This window comes from Anomalospiza imberbis, chromosome 4, assembly GCF_031753505.1.
Source record: "Anomalospiza imberbis isolate Cuckoo-Finch-1a 21T00152 chromosome 4, ASM3175350v1, whole genome shotgun sequence".
Taxonomy (NCBI): Eukaryota; Metazoa; Chordata; class Aves; order Passeriformes; family Viduidae; genus Anomalospiza; species Anomalospiza imberbis.
The window spans coordinates 59,410,210-59,428,420 of NC_089684.1; the positions used below are offsets into that span (position 1 = coordinate 59,410,210).

General features: G+C 34.9%; 1 protein-coding gene across 10 annotated transcripts in view; it reads left to right on the forward strand.

Annotated features, from left to right (window-relative positions):
* SLIT2 (slit guidance ligand 2) overlaps positions 1-18,211 on the forward strand; it is a 260,339-nt gene that overhangs the window by 232,428 nt on the left and 9,700 nt on the right. For all 10 annotated transcript variants that reach the window (XM_068188773.1, XM_068188767.1, XM_068188775.1 and 7 more), the window contains 5 exons: positions 6,558-6,651; positions 8,571-8,708; positions 8,805-9,045; positions 9,402-9,532; positions 14,620-14,774. In XM_068188773.1, coding sequence (XP_068044874.1) covers positions 6,558-6,651; positions 8,571-8,708; positions 8,805-9,045; positions 9,402-9,532; positions 14,620-14,774 — 759 coding nt within the window. The remainder of the gene's footprint in view (positions 1-6,557; positions 6,652-8,570; positions 8,709-8,804; positions 9,046-9,401; positions 9,533-14,619; positions 14,775-18,211) is intronic.

Below are 18,211 nucleotides of genomic sequence, written 5' to 3' on the forward strand. Positions count from 1 at the left end.
AAAATTATTCCAGCCACAGGTTTTCCATGCTAAACTGTTAACTGTTAACTGTTTCCAGTTAAACTGTCTTCCATTTAGACATGTTGCTGTATTTGCATTTTATTACTACTTATCTGGACAGCAAAAATAGCTTGCTGTTTTTCTTGTTTATTATCAAGTGTGACCTGTAACATATTAAAATTACTGATTATAGAAAGAACGAACTCCTCACAAACAAATTATCAAACATCCAGGTGATGTGAACTAAGTTTGGCTCCAAAACGAAGCAGATGTGTATGTGATACATGTTTATATTAGCTAGCCAGCTGAAGGTGAAAGTTATTGATAGTCTACAAGGCGCTTGGAGGATCAGTCAGTTTTATCATGTAAGACATCTTTTGAATTGTTACAGTATTAGGGGGAAAAATGGACCATTTCAAGCAATTATGTCAGTTTATGCAAGCCTTAGACACAACCTTCTTGCCACTGCAATAAAGCAGTTGCATTAGTACTTTGAATTCACTTGGTAATCAGATAAGCACCTTCCTGAAATTTAAGCATGTAAGTAATCAAATGCAAATCATGTGATATCAAACTTGATAAAAAGTTTAATAATTTCATCAAATTAAATCATAATTTCCATCCTTGTAAGAACTGCACGTGTTACAGATCCTTAGAATAAAGAGATGCATTTGTTATTCTTGCTTTTTATCACTCATAAAATTTTCTATTTCATCTAGCTTAATATGCTTTAAATTACTACTCTATATTAAAAGCTAAAGTATTGAAATAATTTGACTTCATTTGCATAAAGGCTAAATATACATGATATTCATGGCAAACTGAGCTACCTGCTTCTGGTTTAATCACTGCCTTTACTCATTCTAGTCTATGATCCACCCTTCTGTTTACCTTAATTGTCTTTTAAAGCTTACCTGCCTAAAAGTTACTGAATTTTTTGCTGTGAACAAACAGGGAATGTAAAACAAATGGAAATGTTAAACTAAAATAAATTAAACTAAGCCTCATCTTATACTGAGACCCACAAGCATGGGAGATAGCTAAAAATACTTTTGCAATGGTGAAAGATGGGAACAGTCCAGCAATTTGACTGTAAAATTAAATTCCAAAAAATGTTCAGATTATGATTATGAACTGCATTCTACTGTCACTGTGAACTTTTGCTAATTCTAAGAAATTTTGTCCTTCATATAGTCAATATTTTTGTCTGTATTTTCTGAATAATGAGCTTGAGGCCTGAAATAATTTGTGTTGTATACTGCACATCAAACTCAAGACTTAATAAAAATGCAGCAGTTTTCTGTATATAGTTTGTTAAGTTGCACTGACATTTTCCAATCCCTTCTGCACTCTGTTGGCTGTTTGAGTCACAGTATTAAACAGAGACCTCCAGTAACAGAGTCAGAGAGTGACACCTAATTGATAAAACATAAACAGTGCAGAAGTTGACTCACAGTATATCTTAACTAAGCTCAGAAGATGAAATGGATATATAAGCACACACATAAAATCCTTCTATTCTTGTCTGTGGTAGGTATTTGGGGTTTTGACTTTGGAAGTGGGAATAAGTCTTCTAAGAAAAACCTGACTTTTGAAAATTAAAATTGACTGCTGTTGCTTTTGGATACTCTGCCTAGTTTTTTGTTGTTCTTTTTGAATATCAAACTCAGCTTTTCTAATAAGGGCCGTTTTAAACTTTTTTCTTCATAAACTTGCCTGTAATTAGCAATGTGCTGTTATTTTAAGAAGCCCATGTCCATTTTTTTTAGAGCTGTCATCTTCATTCAGAAATGTAGTGGCTGACATTAATTTAGTTTAAATTTATTGCCCAGTTATTCAAAATAAGAAAGATGTAAATCCTTTTTCACCTCATTGCCTTGTTACTCACTGTTTGTTGTACTATGTATCTATATAATGGAAAATCCAGAGTTAAGGGTGTGTCCAACCTTGTAGAAAGAAGGCTTGGGGAGACATTGCCACCCCGTTCCAGTATTTAAAAGGGTGGCTGCAAGGAAAATGGAGACTTCCTTTTTTACAAGGAGTCACATGGAAAAGGGAAGGGATAACAGGTATAAGGTATTCCTGGGGAGATGCCATTTAGAATTAAAAAAGAGGGAAATTTTTTACAATAAGGACACAGAGCCATTGGAATAATCTTCCCAGGAAAGTGATGGATTCCCCAACAGACACTTTTAGGATTCAGCTGGAAATGGTGCTGGGACATCTTGTCTCTTCTGCTTTTTCCAGGAGATGATCCTTGAGGGATAAACCTGGTATTCTGTGATTAAGTTTTTACTGATTTATAAACTTGTCAAGACATAGGAGTGAATTAACACACACAGGAAACACAAACTGACCTGTGAATCTAGCAAACATACAGCTTTGGTTACCTATATAAAGTATCATCAGTGTATATCAGTATTTCATGATGTCTGACTGTTTAAGTCTACATCATACTCTATGCAAAATCTCAGTAAATATTTTTCTTGAACTTGGAGGGTCACGTTCATTAATAATTCCACTGGTTTCAATGCTACTCTATACCAGAATTCAGACTTCCTTAGATTAATTAAGCCAGATGTCTTGTGAAAAGAGTTATTGCTGGTTCTAATTAAACTTTGGAAGCTTTTCACAGGTTTTTGACACTTTATCTGCTACTTATTTTTAAACAAACTAGTCTGTTCCTTATTCTCCTACATACAGAAATGTTCCCATCTTTCAAAAACATAATTACATAGCCAAGATCTTACAGAAGCCTCAGTTACAATATTATTAGATGAATAAAAGAATGTCCTCACACACTGGTGTCAAGCTTCCTTGAATTGAGACTTCTTTCCACAACCTTTTCTGATTATTTTGAAGTATGCTCTTTAAACATTGTATTATGTTTCTCAAATCAGGAAACTCTCTAATATTTCCTTCCAGTAAAGCCAAGGAGCCTAACTTGGTAAATCTGTGTTTTTATCTCCAATGAGTGTTTCACTTTCATCACTATCTTTTCATTTCAACAAAATTAACTTCTTCTTTTCACCTTGTCTCATTTAAATTCTGAATAACACAATGGTTGTTCAGTATGCTGAAGGAGGAGTTTCTTTACCATGAAATAATATTCTTCAGTGGTTCATATTCCATATCCCATAATTTACTTACCTTTATTATTAACTTTTTCAGAAACAGTTTTATTCTGGCCATCAGAATGCTCCATTCAGAAAAAGATCTATTAGCATTTATTAATATTAGCAGTTATTATCTATTAGCTGTACAAGACCTTGCATTTGGGTTGTCTTGCTTTGTTATTTTGGTATTTACATCTCCATTCAGAAATTGAGTATCTGATGTATATATTTGGATTCCATCTTGATTTTTTCTTTACTGATCCTGTGTACAAGTCTGTCATTAATGCTACTTTTTTTTTTTTAATAACTAAAGGTTGTACTGTAAGTAAAGCTAACTTTTATGGTCATAGTATTTTTTACGTGGCTTTTCTGCTCCATGGCCACCTTCCTGTTTCCTATTTGCTACTGTTTAACCAAAACTCCAAGGATACGATTCACCATGCATCCAATTTGCAAATGCAAGGTGAAAAGTTTCCTTACTTTCCTGCTGTCACAGCACAAAAAGTTCTGCTTCTATGTGCTTTTCTAGAGTACTCAGATCAAACTCTGACCATAATCTCAAAAATGCCTGATGATGTTTGATGATGTTTGCAAGCCATTTGGCTGCAGTATGCCTGGTAGTGTAACATTGATTTTATAATTTGAAGTGGACATTTTTCAAAACAGTAAACCTGTTTAAAACTTAAATGCCCAATAATTATGTAGGATTCACAGCCAAGAGTGGGAAATAAGGAGATTTCAAGTGCCCCTGAGCATTCCTCATGAGCTGATTCAGCTTTCAGTATAGTTTTGAAGATATTAGGGCCAGCAACCTATGAATACCAAAATGCAGTGTACTCTAAGAAATGCTGTATTTTATTTTAATCCCATATTTTACCTGGGGGAGGATTTGCAAAAATGTACAGGCTTAGAAACTACTGAGTAAAACTATTTCCCTCTCAAGTTATTTCAGAAATTTTTGCCAATGATAATCTAAGACAAGTTAATGTCCTGTAGCAAAATCAATTTAATAAATTTGACAGAAATTGTAAGAATGCTTGTTCCTATTATGCCACTCCTAAATTGCTGTTTTCTAGGTAGTTTGGTCTTTTCACTGAACCATTGCTGTGAATGTATAAGAGACAGGAAGCTCCAGCCCTGCTTGGGAGAAAGGCTCAATGTGTCACTTCCAGAAACTGTCTGATAAACTGTCAGATTTAATAATCTTGGGAAGATTTAGAGGTGCTTTTATAGAAGTTTAATTAGTACTGTGCAACCACATTTTTTATTACTTGTAGTTGGCGTGTCATGTATTTTTCAGTTCTGCATGTAATTTAATATACAATATATGCCATTATTAGATAGTTTTATAGGTGTGTATCTAAACTATGGGAATGTGCACAAACTAGGTTGAAACAACAGCAATTTTTGCTTATTCTACTCCCATGATCCTTAAAATCTGAGCTCAATGTTCCCATAATTACATCTCACTCTTAAACACTGCTGCTCTTTGAACAGATTTCAGCTTTTACAAGTTCTGCAAATTGACAAAATGCTATGTGAAGAATAGCATTAAAGATCTATATATGTATATATGTATGTATTTGTTTGAACAAAACCCTTTGAAAAGAGAAAGGGATCTGGGTTTTGTTTAATATATCGTGGGATGCAAACAATCCCTGGTATTTCAGGATTCTTTGTGCACTGACCTAGTCATAACAGTTGCACATTTCCAGACTAATAATTCTATTGAGAGTTTGAAGAGGCTTTGAGGGTAGAATTATAATCCTTTGTATTTGTCATCTTCAGTGGCCTGCATTTGATCTCCATTCAATTTCCTACATATATGGACTAAGTCATGTTGTTACTGACAGTTTTCCTGAGGCTATTAAGTGACCTGTTCATGAGGGCTATTTTTTATGTTATCTGAAACCTTTACAAGCCTTTGCTTTGTAGAGAAAACACATTACTTGCAAATTGGGAATGTAGTATTTACTTATTAATTTACTTATTTATTTACTTATTTATCTTTTTAAAAAATCTTTGTGTAGAACCAGTCTGAATCTTTTGAATGGCTGCAAAATATTTCTCTAGCTGTTTTTTGGCTTGTCCTCTCATTTTTGAGGATGTAGTGGTCCCATGTCTTATTGCACTTAGTATACGTTTTTCAGTTGTGTTTTTAACTGGCAATAACTGTCTTTGCTCCTGCTTCAGTTTTGCCTTTTTCTCTATCCTTGCTTTAATATAGACTGTTCCTCAGCTCTTTTTTTGTTTATTTGTCTGCTGCATTGCAAGCCACTGCCGTGCTCAGCTCAGTAAAACTGAGGGATGCCAAATATTGCCTCTTTGATGGCAAGTTCAGTTTGAGCAGTGAAAGTGTCTGATCATTCCCTCCTTTCTTCTGCTCCTTTGTTTGTCATTGCAATGTACAGTTCTACTTCTCTTTGCTTGCCAGCTCATGTTTTATTACTGAAAGGGAATTAAGAACAGGGACAATCCTACTCCTTCCATAGTTTCAGTGTCTGGTGGACCAGTCAGTCCCTGAATTCAGCAGGCACAGGGTTCATACCTGTTTATTACACATATGTTCTTCATATGGATGCTGGAATAAGTATGCCTACCTTAAAATCCAGTGAGTACAAGCTCAGGAAGTGCACGATCCATGGTGTCATCTGATAAATTAGTCAGGGAACAAGATATTGTTTATCTGTTTACAAACCTGTGTTTCCTTTTCATAAAGTTGTAAATTAAAAAAATTTAACCATATTAAGATACTTTTGGATTATAAGCCCGTTTTGGAAATTAGAGCCACTGCCTCTATCAGCAGGGAAGGATAGACATTTTACATAGATTTTTTTTTCTTTTCTTTTCACAGAACAGATTATAGATAATTATGGTACATTAACAAATGCAAAAAAATGGAGAGTCATATTTAAGGAAAAGTAGAAAACAAGTTTTCATTTTTGGATAATTGGAATTGTATTGACATGCAGTGATATTAACAGGTTTTTTTCAGGTAATAGACTACTTATAGTGATAGTACAAATCTGGATATATCTGTGTGTTATGTGCTTAGAAATAAGTAAAAGAAAAGCATATTGATGGCTTTTTTGTTCTAGTGAGTTCAGTCACTAATGTTGCTATATAGCAGAGCTAGATAAATACTGTAAAAGAAAAAGAATTACAAAATTACCATTTATATCCATGTATAGATGAAGTTGTACTTGATATTGTTTATAAATGAGTTACCAGGTATATTATTATTTATTTTTGTTATTTCTGTATTATTATTTATTTATGTATTATTATTTATTATAAAGGTATTTATTGCTATGTAAAGAAGTATGCATATTTTAGTGTTAGCAAAGGAATTTGTAGCCATTGCTTTTAAAATTCTGTTCATTGCTATTTTCAGGTCACTGTGATATTTTCACTAAATTGAAAACATACATTGTATTTCAGGTGAACTCTGTGAGGAGAAATTAGATTTCTGTGCCCAAAACCTGAATCCTTGCCAGCATGATTCAAAGTGTATCTTGACACCCAAAGGATACAAGTGAGTCTGAAATGTTATTAGAGTCTGACTGAATCGAAGTTTGTATTTTTCTATCCTGCTTAGCTTCCTTTCCTTCTGTTTAAGTGGAAGCTAATTCTATTCTCAAAGTACTAATTTTGATTATTATTAAACCTTATGGCAGAACAGGCCATTATTTTCACGTAAAGCTGCATTATTATCTTAAGTATGTTTTACTGAATTTCACTGATCTTTCAAAGGTCTAATTCCAACCAGATTTTAAATAGAAATACAGGGTAGTCTTTAGGATGGTCTGTACAAAACCCTTATAGGAGTTTGAGCAGTAGGAAAATAATTGCATTTAATTGAAGTGGAATAATTATATTGCTTTTAGAGAAGTAATTGTGAAAGAGATTATTAGGAAGGCACACTGAAAGGTATAAAGTAAAGAAGTCCCTCCCCAGGAAAGCTAATCTTTAATTACACTGTATCCTTATCATGATTAATTAGCATGCACAATTTAAAGTTGCTTTAATAGGCTTTAAGTTAATAAATACAGGAAACCTGCAGATTCAAATTGTTCTCACAAGTGCCTGTTTTATGCACAGCATGCTTTCGTGCTAAAATCAGATTGTCATTCCCACTACTTATGAAATGACATTTTATTTAAAATATGGCATAAAAATATTAAATATTCAGTTGAGTGTGAAATTGATAGTTTCCAGCTGGAAAATAGAAAAATTGTTTGGTTTCTGTAGTAGTGCATTGTGTTTGTTTTTTCATGTCACTTCAGTAAACCTAGTTTAGTGTCTTCTACTTTACTGTCCAGTTCATTAATCTTTCCTTTACTTTTAAATAAGAAAATAGCACATGCAGTATACCTCAAGATGTATCTCAGTCAGACTTTTATTAGGTTGATTTATATTCTTTTTCCTTGTTCATACCTGTTGTTGAATAAAAAATGAAACAGATTTGATTGAAGTGCTAAATTTAAACTTACATGGCTATTTAAAATCACTCTTGCCAGCTTAGAGAAAATTTTAGATAGTAAAAGAAATAACACTGAGGAGGAAATCACAAGATCAAATTAAATCAATTAAAGACATCTTAATTTTAAAAAAATATCATATGGATGAATGGATTTGTAATATTTTCCATTAATTTTTGACAGAGTACTGAGCATTCACTCAATCCTATATATGATAATTCCCTGAAGGAATGCCACTAGCATTAGCAATGAGAGTTTCACATGGAAAAAAAAAAAACAAACTAACTAACAAACAAAAATCATTGCATACTCTCTTGAGGATGGGCTGTTTCTAGACCAGTGGGACTTCAGGGAGAACAGATGATGGGGTCTGAGACTTCTGTTAGTTCACCAACCATGGAGCTACTTTTAGTAAATCAAACTGGTGGAACCTTAGGAGCAAAAAAATTATCCATAACCTTTAAACTGCATAAATGGACCATTGGTCTGTTCATAGACAGTATGTTCATTTGACAAAGCTGTTGACAAAGCTATGTCTGTTCATAGACATAGCTGTTCAGTTGACAAAGGAGATAACCATCAATACAAGTTTCAGATTATTTGTCTTGGTTTCACCAGCCAAGCATATTGATTATGTTTAGTGTTTGCAGCCATGCATAACATCCTGTAACACTCTGTGTTGCTCATAAATTCTAAAAACTGCCTAAATTTTTCATGAGGGCTCTCTAGATTTGCACACAATCCTTCAATATAATGGTAGGTATGTAAACATTTTAACTAGCAAACCTGTATTCATTATATATGTAGATTCCCCATCTGTTAATATGATGAAGCCATAAAGTCTTTGCTCACAAAGTATTAGTAATGCCTTTTTTTCCTTGATTTCTAAACAATACAGTAGTTCCTTAACTTTGTTATAATCACACTGGGTCATTAAAAGGCACTGTGCTATCTGATTTGTCCTGTTTTACAGATGTGATTGCACACCTGGATATGTAGGTGAGCATTGTGATATTGACTTTGACGACTGCCAGGACAACAAATGTAAAAACGGAGCGCAGTGCACTGACGCCGTTAATGGATATACGTGCATTTGCCCAGAAGGATACAGGTGAGAAAGATCTGAAGGCAGTACAAACAAACATGGATGCCTTCTGTCACATTTGTTTTTTGTTGGAAATACTGACTGTTTTCTGTTTTCATTTAGTGGGTTGTTTTGTGAGTTTTCACCACCAATGGTTCTACCTCGCACCAGCCCTTGTGATAATTACGAATGTCAAAATGGGGCCCAGTGTATCATAAAAGAAAGTGAACCAATCTGTCAGTGTTTATCAGGCTACCAGGGTGAGAAATGTGAAAAGCTGATTAGTATAAACTTCGTCAACAAAGAATCCTATCTGCAAATCCCTTCAGCTAAGATACGCCCCCAAACCAATATCACTCTACAGGTAAGTTTGCTTGTGTTCTGGATTCTCTTTTCTGGAAAAGAGAGTAAATGACTTTTCATGATGTGGAAAATGACCTAAAGTTCTCATTGGCTCACTTAAAGAGCTTTTCACAGTTTGAGCTAAAAATCTAGAAGAGTTAATGCAATAACTCTATTCATATATGCAATAACTTCATATTTAAGTAGATGGACTTATTGATAGGAAGAGAAAGATTTTTTCAGGTTTTCCTTGAAAAAATAATTTTATAATGAAATAACAGACTATGGCAGTAGATTCACTCAGAGATTCACTTAAGACCTCATTTTGATTAAATACCTAATTTTTGTGGTTTCTAAATATTTCTATGTTTTAATTAGATTGCCACAGATGAAGACAGTGGGATCCTGCTGTACAAAGGCGATAAAGATCACATAGCAGTGGAACTGTACCGAGGTAGAGTGAGGGTCAGCTATGACACAGGATCATATCCAGCCTCTGCTATTTACAGGTGAACCTGGATGAAACACATTTGTAACTGAAGCAAAACCTACATTCATTACTTATATCAAAGTCACATTTTTCAATACATGGTTAAAAGAAATATATGCAAATTAATGTGTTGTCAGACATTTAAAATTTCTTGCCAAAAAGATGTGATTTGGTTGGCAAGTAACTCTAAAGCAGGTATGTCAGACAAATAATATATTATTTGATGTATTAAAAGAGAATAAGAGTTAACTTTCAGCAGAATATTTATACATTTGTAAAGCTTTCATGTAGCAGTGGAGTTTTTTCTTAGTTGTAACTGCCAAATAATTTCCTAGTGTGCTGAGTAAAATGAAAAACTACACTGTATAAGCAGAAATTAAATAGAAGCTTCTCTTCTCTCTCTTCTCTTCTCTTCCCTTCTCTTCTCTTCTCTTCTCTTCTCTTCTCTTCTCTTCTCTTCTCTTCTCATTAGGCAGTCATATAATGTGGGATTTTTCTCTGGCAAGTGAAAAGAAAGCTAAAAATTTGATTCTGAAAAAAGGCACTACCTTTGAAAAAGAAATGGCTTTTTCTTCCAAAATCATTAAAAGAAAGAATCCACAGCTGCCTCTGTAGTATAATTTTGAAGGTTTTTTTTAAAAATCATATTTCTCTGGTTCTCTGAAAAATTACCACTTGAATTTTTGGGAAGTATTGTATAACTTCATAGTAAAGTATTGTATAACTTCACAGGAATTAGTAAACAGGCATTGCAAGAGTGAGCAGAAAGATGACAGGCATCGCTTCCTGGCCTTGACTGCCCTCTTGGTGCTAAAATGACTTTCAGAAGTAAAGGGGAAGTATTAAATCAGTTTTCCTTGAATCTTCTTTTTACTCTATTTACACCTTTTATTGTAAAATTATATATAAGTATATTTGCTTTCTAGAGTTTGTAGCAGTGACACTGTTCTTCATTCTATTAGGGACATTTCAGTGAAAACAAATATACTTTTATCAATTATTATACTCTTATTCAAAATAATATTATTTTACTTTTCTATATGGGTTAGGGCTACACAGGAAAACTAGATTCTTTTTGCAGGAGTTTATTTTTTTTTTTGATTTTCAATAGGTACATCTTTCTAAGAATAAGAAGCAATAGGAATGAGGGTCTCATATAGTTCCAAGTTATTTTGGCTCCCATTTCTTTAATCTATTTAGATTACTTCTTCCCTTTCATAACATGTATTTCCTTCTCATAAATTTAATGCTTTCTCTGGCACTATTGAAATATAATAAATACTGGTAATTCACACTTGTCCATTATAGTTTTCTAGAGAAAGATTGAAAAACAGTACTCACACAGGAAAAAAAACCAAACATAAACATAGAAAGAGTTAATAACAAAGTGACCAATTAACAAACAGTCCCAATTAGGTTACTGTTACAAAATAGTAAGAAGCATCTCCCCTACATAGTTGATTATCTCTTTTGAATTACGTGACAAATGAAGAATGCAAGTGTAGTGAAGAAAGGGACAGGAAATGTAGTGACACGTTACAGAGTGACAGAGTTGTTTAGTGAAGCAGATACACACTATTAGTGTTATTATTGTTGTTTCTGTTATTGTTATTAACCTCCATTTTGTTTCTGATAAGCATGATGGTGAGTTTCTGAGATATTTGAAAACTATCATGTAATAGTCCAACTGTAGTGAAGTCTTCTGCTGTTGAGGCAAGGCTGAGGGCATACCTCATCTCTTTCTACAACTGTCTGAAAGAACTGTAGCCAGGTGAGGGTCAGACTCCTCTCACAAATAGCAAGCAATAGGACAAGAGGAAAAAGCCTCAAGTTGCACCAGAAGAGGCTTAGGCTTAGATTGGATATTAAGAAAAATTTCATCACATGCACAGTTGTCAAGCATTGGAACAGACTGCCCAGGGAAGTAGTGTAGTCACGGTTCATGGACGTATTTCACAGAAGTGTAGATGTGGTACTTAGGGACATTGTTTGGTGGCGGATTTGGCAGTGCTGGTTTAGTTGCTGGACTTGATGATCCTAGAGGTCTTTTCCAACCTAAATGAGTGTTTGATTTTACCATTCTGTCTTGGAAGCTATATTTCCACGTTTGTGTATAAGTATATACGTGCCTCTAGTGACAGCTCTACAAATTGTGTACTGTTTAATTTCTATTTCAGGTTCTAGAAAGGAGTATGTTGTAGCACAGAATCTTTTACACATTTTACTCAAATCCCTTCCATTATTTCCAGTTCTTACTGTTTTACCCTCCCAGAGTCTTTGTGATAGCTCCTGCCCTTTTTAAGGTCTTTACCTTCTTTTTATCCATTCATTGCATGTTGTCTTTCTGTACTTTTGTTACCTATTAAAGCTGTCTCCTGGTATGTTTCCAGTCCTCCCTTCAGTCCCTCCCTTTTGATTCCCTCCTGTCCTCCCAGTTTGTGGGAACTGACTGCAGGAAGAGCCATCATCCCAAAAGCAGTCATCAGTCAATCTGAGAAACAAGAAGATGGCACTGCCAAGGCAAATAAATAATATTAATTCTTTGGAGATGGTTATTTGGAAAAATTTGATCCACTTGTGTTTTGTTCTGTCTGGGCATCCATTTTTAAATGTTAACAAAAAGAAAAAAAAGTCTTTTCATTCTGTAAATTAGCTTTTATCATATATTTATTGGAAATGTGGGACTATTTCTTCCGAGATCATTATTCTTCTACAGAGAACCAGAAGCTTTAAATCAGTTCTTCTTACAGCTTTTCATTACGATCTGTGAATTCAGCTCTCATATCTCCAATGGGAAATGGGCTAGAAGTAATGTAAGTGCATTGGCAGGAAATATTGCAGATATGCCTTGAGTTTATTTCCTCTTCAATTTAACCGCCCTTACCTAGGAGGGCTTCTCTTTCTGCAGTAAATTTTTACCAGTGCAACAGTTAAAACCAGAGGCTTCTAATAATCACTCTTATCAGGGACACGTTCCCTTTACACATTATGGTTTGTATATCCCTGGAATGACTCCTTGCTCTAAAAATGCATTTTCTGTGTTGCTCTTATTCTTCTAAATACTATTGAGAGAAAGGTTTAGAAGCTGTAAAATAAGTTTCCTTGAAACAAGAACACTACATCGGGGTTTCTTGCTTCCTGAAGTCAAGAAGTTATATGTACTTTGATTTTTTAGCACATCTTTTTTGACTGGATTCATTGAAACATGTTAAGTAACTTAATCATAGCATCTTTTGTATTGCTTGATCAGATCAAACAAACCTCTTGATACCTTGAATAAATCTTTCTCTTTAGGAGTGATAAGCCCTGACCATTTCCTTTCCCCCCACGGAAACTGGCAGTCCCCCACCCATAAAGTGTTTATTGTGCCAGTGTCTGCTCTGTCATGTGTTTGCACTCTCAGATAGAGCTGGGTTTATGTAAAGCATGCATGCTACCATGCAGATCTTTGATCCACAGTGAGCAAAGGCTGTTCACAGAGTTGGTAATAAATGACTAAGAAGCTATTTAATGTGTCACAGCTGTGAACAACCAAGTGTGCTGCTGATCTGTTCCAGGACAAAAGCAGTTAGGTTAATTAAAACATCACTAAGGATGTTTTAAGGTAATTTGCTTGATTTTTGCCTTGAGATTTAGGAACTTAATCCCTTTCAGCTATCCTGCTTTCTCAATGAGAAGAGCTAATTGACTGTGTGACTGTCCATTTCAGGCTATCATACAATTGGTTCATTTAAATAACTTTTTTCAAAGGATTAAGCTCACTTATTTGATGGTGCCCTGAAGCAAATAAAGGCTTTCATGGGAATGTTTTTAATGCCTGATCTCTGGACTACAGCTCACACCTTGCATGCATATATTCAGCTTATTTCTCCAGTGGAAAATGGACTACAAGTTATACAAGTACAATGATATATTCCGTCTCAGAATTGAGTAATGATACTCTTACTTCTCTGATGTATTTAAATTGTGTTCAAGTGCTGAGCAGTTCCTGCACTTAAGCACTTGCTACATAGATATTGAGGCTGATAAGCACTGGCAGCCATTTTTGTGCCTAGCAGCATGAGTAAGCTTGTCCTTACACAGGGTAAGCCCCATGCTTGAAACAAGCATTTTCACCTTGAGAACCTTCAGGCATTCTCCTGCTAGTGAGTTCATATCTTGTTATTAAGCAGAAGGAAATGGTATATGTAGATGAGAAAAAAAAAATACAACATTCATGTTCACTGTACTAGCCAGAAGGTGAACACGCTTAAGTAACCATGCCCAATAAAGACAACAAATAACTTTATTGCAAGTGTCAGTGGAGCTGACTGGACCAATGATACAATTTTGTCTGGCAGGACTAAAGTTAGTTGCAGGTCCATATTCCATGATAGTGATTTATGTATCACTGGAGTTGACTCAGGCCTTCATACTTGCAAGATATGTAAACCAAATACTCTACAAAATGTAGGATACACACAGACTTGCATGCAATTATGATCTGTAAGTAACATTGGAATCACCTCAAACAATCACCTAGTTCCATCTTTGTTATGTGCAGGGACAGCTTCCACTAGATTAAGTTGTCCAAAACCCCATCCAAACTGATCCTGAGCATTTCCAATAATAGGTCCACAAATTCGCTGGCAATTTGTCCCAGTGTTTCACATTAACCCCTCCTCATATTAAAGAACTTTTTTTTTTATGTCACTTCTTTTACTTAATAGATTCTATCTGGTCTATATCTACCCTCTCTCATTTTAAAACAGTTGGGCTGTGTCCTGTCATTACAGGTATAAAGTCTTTCTCCATATTTCTTATAAGCCCCCTTTCAATATTTAAAAGCTGCTTTAAGCTCTTCCCAGAGCATTCTCTTCTCCAGACTGAACAACCCCAACTCCCTCAGCCTGTCTCCATAGAAAAGGTACTCCAGCTCTGTCATCATTAGTCCAGAAGAAGTGATGCTATATTGTATTGGCTTTTAAGTATATGTGCATGTCTTTGCACTCCTATGCACTCCTAGAGAAGTTGTGTTCTGAAACTGTATTGAGCTCTTAAAGGGGAAAAAGGAAAAACTGTTCTAACCTGACCATCAACTGTTTATTATTAATGTTTATTTTGCAGTGTGGAAACAATTAATGATGGCAATTTCCACATTGTGGAACTGCTAGCTATGGATCAGATTCTATCTTTATCTATTGATGGAGGAAGCCCCAAGACAATTACCAATTTGTCCAAGCAATCCACTCTGAATTTTGATTCTCCGCTGTATGTAGGAGGTAAGAGGATTTTACTGCTTCTTACTAGAGGTACTGTAGATAATTTACTGTGGTAACATGCTCTAAGAAACACATCTTGTGTTTCTTAAATAGACTCGTTCATTGACATAACACCTTAAGATGAAACTTTGGCAGTTAATGTCAATAGCTTCAATTTTAAGAAATAGTATGTCCTCAAACTACACTGGTTGCATTTTTATAATTATGTTTATCTTATATGACTGTAAAATTTTCTAATTTTCTGCTGTTATTTAGCCTTTTATTGTACTGAAGGAGTGTGCTTAACATTGTTTAGCTGCATTAAGATTTAGTAATGCCCATTCAGAAAGTGTAGAATGGTAGCATTCTGTTTTGCTCATTTTACATTCCTATTTCCCTCTACTGATATCTGCAGGAAATGGTAGCAATGTGTAAAGCCATGAAGTATAATTTATGTCTGGAGATCTTACTGCTTAGGGCTGATAAGAGTTAGGACACTAGGTAAGAATATGCCCAGACAGTTGCCTCACTGTATGTGTCAGGGCTTGGGTTTTGTTAGTTTTGAGGGAAAAAAAAAAGTTTATTTAATTGTTTGTTTAATTTGAGCAGCTAAAGTATTTGAAAAGTTTTGATCATTTGATGCCATTTACTCTGTAGAACTATGAGTTCAAACACATTGTTCAAACACTAGCAGTTCCTGCTGGATTTCTATGGGCCTGTGCAATCTAGGTAAAAGTCAGAAAATTCAGCCAACACTTAGTGCCTCCTTTCTTGGTAGCAAGACTAAGTTCTTAGGGTTCAGAGATTCAGCATGGTTTTTAAACACTTTTAAAATGCTCCATATAGTAGAACATGAAAATAATCTACTTAATTTAGCCTTATACTCTTACAACAGGCATGTAAGGATTTTCATTCTGATCTGTTCTTTCTGTTAAAAAAATATGTACTTTCTTTTTCATTTTGCCTAATTCTTTTATGTCAGAAAATAACTTTTTAGACTTAAGCATCTTGCCTCCTTGCAAAAAACTGTGCCATCAGTAGTACATTTTTGTGATTTACTGATGCCTTCAAATGACGATTGCCTTGTAGAAGCAAATTGCATTTTCTTCTGTTTATCACTTCTGTTTACACAGTGTCCTATGCCACATTTGGGAGGAGGGCTCCTAGCCTCTGACAGGACACTGTGTGCTTGCTTACTTGTATTGTCAACATCACTTTGTTTAATGACTGCTGAGGCCAATTGTACTACTTGAAAGCTGAGCTTAGTGCAGAACAATAATCCTCCTGTCTATTATAAGCACCTTTTGATGAAATGAGGCCAGACTGCCAACTGTAAACATTTATTCTGGGCACATTCTTACCACTGTGATGCTGATTTGTGACATATGGTTCTCTTCCTTGCTTCTTCACCCTGCAGACCTGTGCCTCCATTAGGAGAACCATACTAATCTGCATTGTCATCTTCAAGGATCAGAAGAAGAACTTCTGGAAATAATCTTTTCTCTTAGTGGTTTGATACTTCAGAGCAACAGTCTTTTGCATTCTAGTGCATGTTCCTCTTGTGTTTATTCTGTTATAATTATTCACATTCAGGCTCCAAACAGGCAATTATTTCTGCTGTCATAGAAAATGTTGATCCAAAAAATAATGAAAACCAATCATAGAAGCACATTGTAACAAAATAAAGGAAAAAAGCCCAGTAGGTTGACATTCAGTTCTTAATCTTTCCTCTTCTTTATCTAATTTATCTGTTAATGATTTTTAAAATTCTCAAAATGGGTTATTTTCACTCTTGTGTCTTTATATCACCCATCTTTTTGAGATTCAATGATTTTTTTTTTTCTTATCCAACTATATCTGGATTTTTTAAGGGAGTTTGATTACGCATTTTCATCAGTTAAGAACTTAAATTCTCACTAAGTTTTTATGCAGTATTTTTATCTTTGCCAAAGTCTTAGTTTGACACCTAAATCATCGTGTAGCTTACACTTACTCTTACCACTTTCCTGCTAAAATGGCATTTCTGGTAAGCATCACCTCAGTTGGCAGGCTGAAATTCAGACTTCACAGCAAGCCCTTGTACAGTGTGTGCTCTCATTCTCTCTTTCCCTCAGTCCCTGCCTTCCCCCTTTTTTTTTAATGTTACTCTTGGGTCACAATATGTAACTTGGTTTGAAAGGGGTAATTCAATATTATTTTTACCAAAAGTGAGCTAATTGATTTATACCTTCTGGGGTTTTTTTGCCTTTTCCAAGTGTATGGCTCATTGGTGTGGTCATAATACACATGCTTGTTATTTTTCAGTTTTTCTGTAACAAATTTTAGTAAATCATATAGAAAGTGCATGTCTTGCATAAGAATTCTTAAGGGAAAATCTGTTTCTTCTCAAAAATTCTTCAAAGGAGTCACAGACATCACTGATACTTCACATTCTTCTCTTGGAAATTAGAGCATATTTTACTAGTTGAGAGTGGCACCTTCTTTCATGGATGTCCCTATTTCTGAGACAGGTAGAGTATCAGCTGCTTCTCATTTGTACCTGCTCTGTTCTAGCAGCTTCTAGAATTAGATACTTGTTTCGACAGTTTTATTATGTGACTTATTTGAGAGAAATTCCTACCATTTACCTCCTTGAACAGTAATTTACCTGTAACCAGGTTCAGCGTCCAAAAGTTTAAAAGGGGGTGGGAGCTACTCTCTTACCTTGCCGAAAATAGATCTGAAATATTTGTCTGTATTGGTTCTGTGTTAGTTCTTTCCTAACTGGTAAAGAATCTTTATACAAAAATTATCTAAGAAATATTGCTAAAGAATATAAGCAGGTTTTACACACACTTTGGCCTTCTGACATTTGGTATCTTGCTAGAAGAAGCAAAAGTGTATAGGCTGAAAGCTTGTGCATATGTTTGCATTGTGTTTCCAAATGTCTCCCTTATTAGAGAAAATAGACAAAAAATTCTGAATTATGTGTGATATACCACCTATTGCTTGGTATCATACATACGTGCTTATATGGTTCCCAGAAATCTATGTTTCCTGACACTTTCAAGTATAACTTCTAGTTTAGCATTGCATTGTTGTGCTTAGTTTTATACGCCTTATATTTTTACAAATTTAACTTCAGTGCATCTATTCTGCTGAGATACCTTAAGCATTTTCTATGAACATTAGCTGAGTGTGGCTTTCAAGGGAGACAACAGGGTGAAGGGGCCTTGATGACTCTGCCCTGTCCCTGATTTGAGAATATGGCAAGTAGATGTTAGGAGATGAAAACTCATGACTGTTTGCAGTCTGAGTCCTTTAATATAATAGATCAAAGCCTATTTTAAGTTTGACCCTGCCTGGGTGCCAGGTGCCCACCAAAGCCACTCTATCACCCCCCCCCTCAACTGGACAGGATGAAAGCTCCTAAGTTGAGATGCAGACAAGGAGAGAAGTCTCACTGATTACTGATGTGG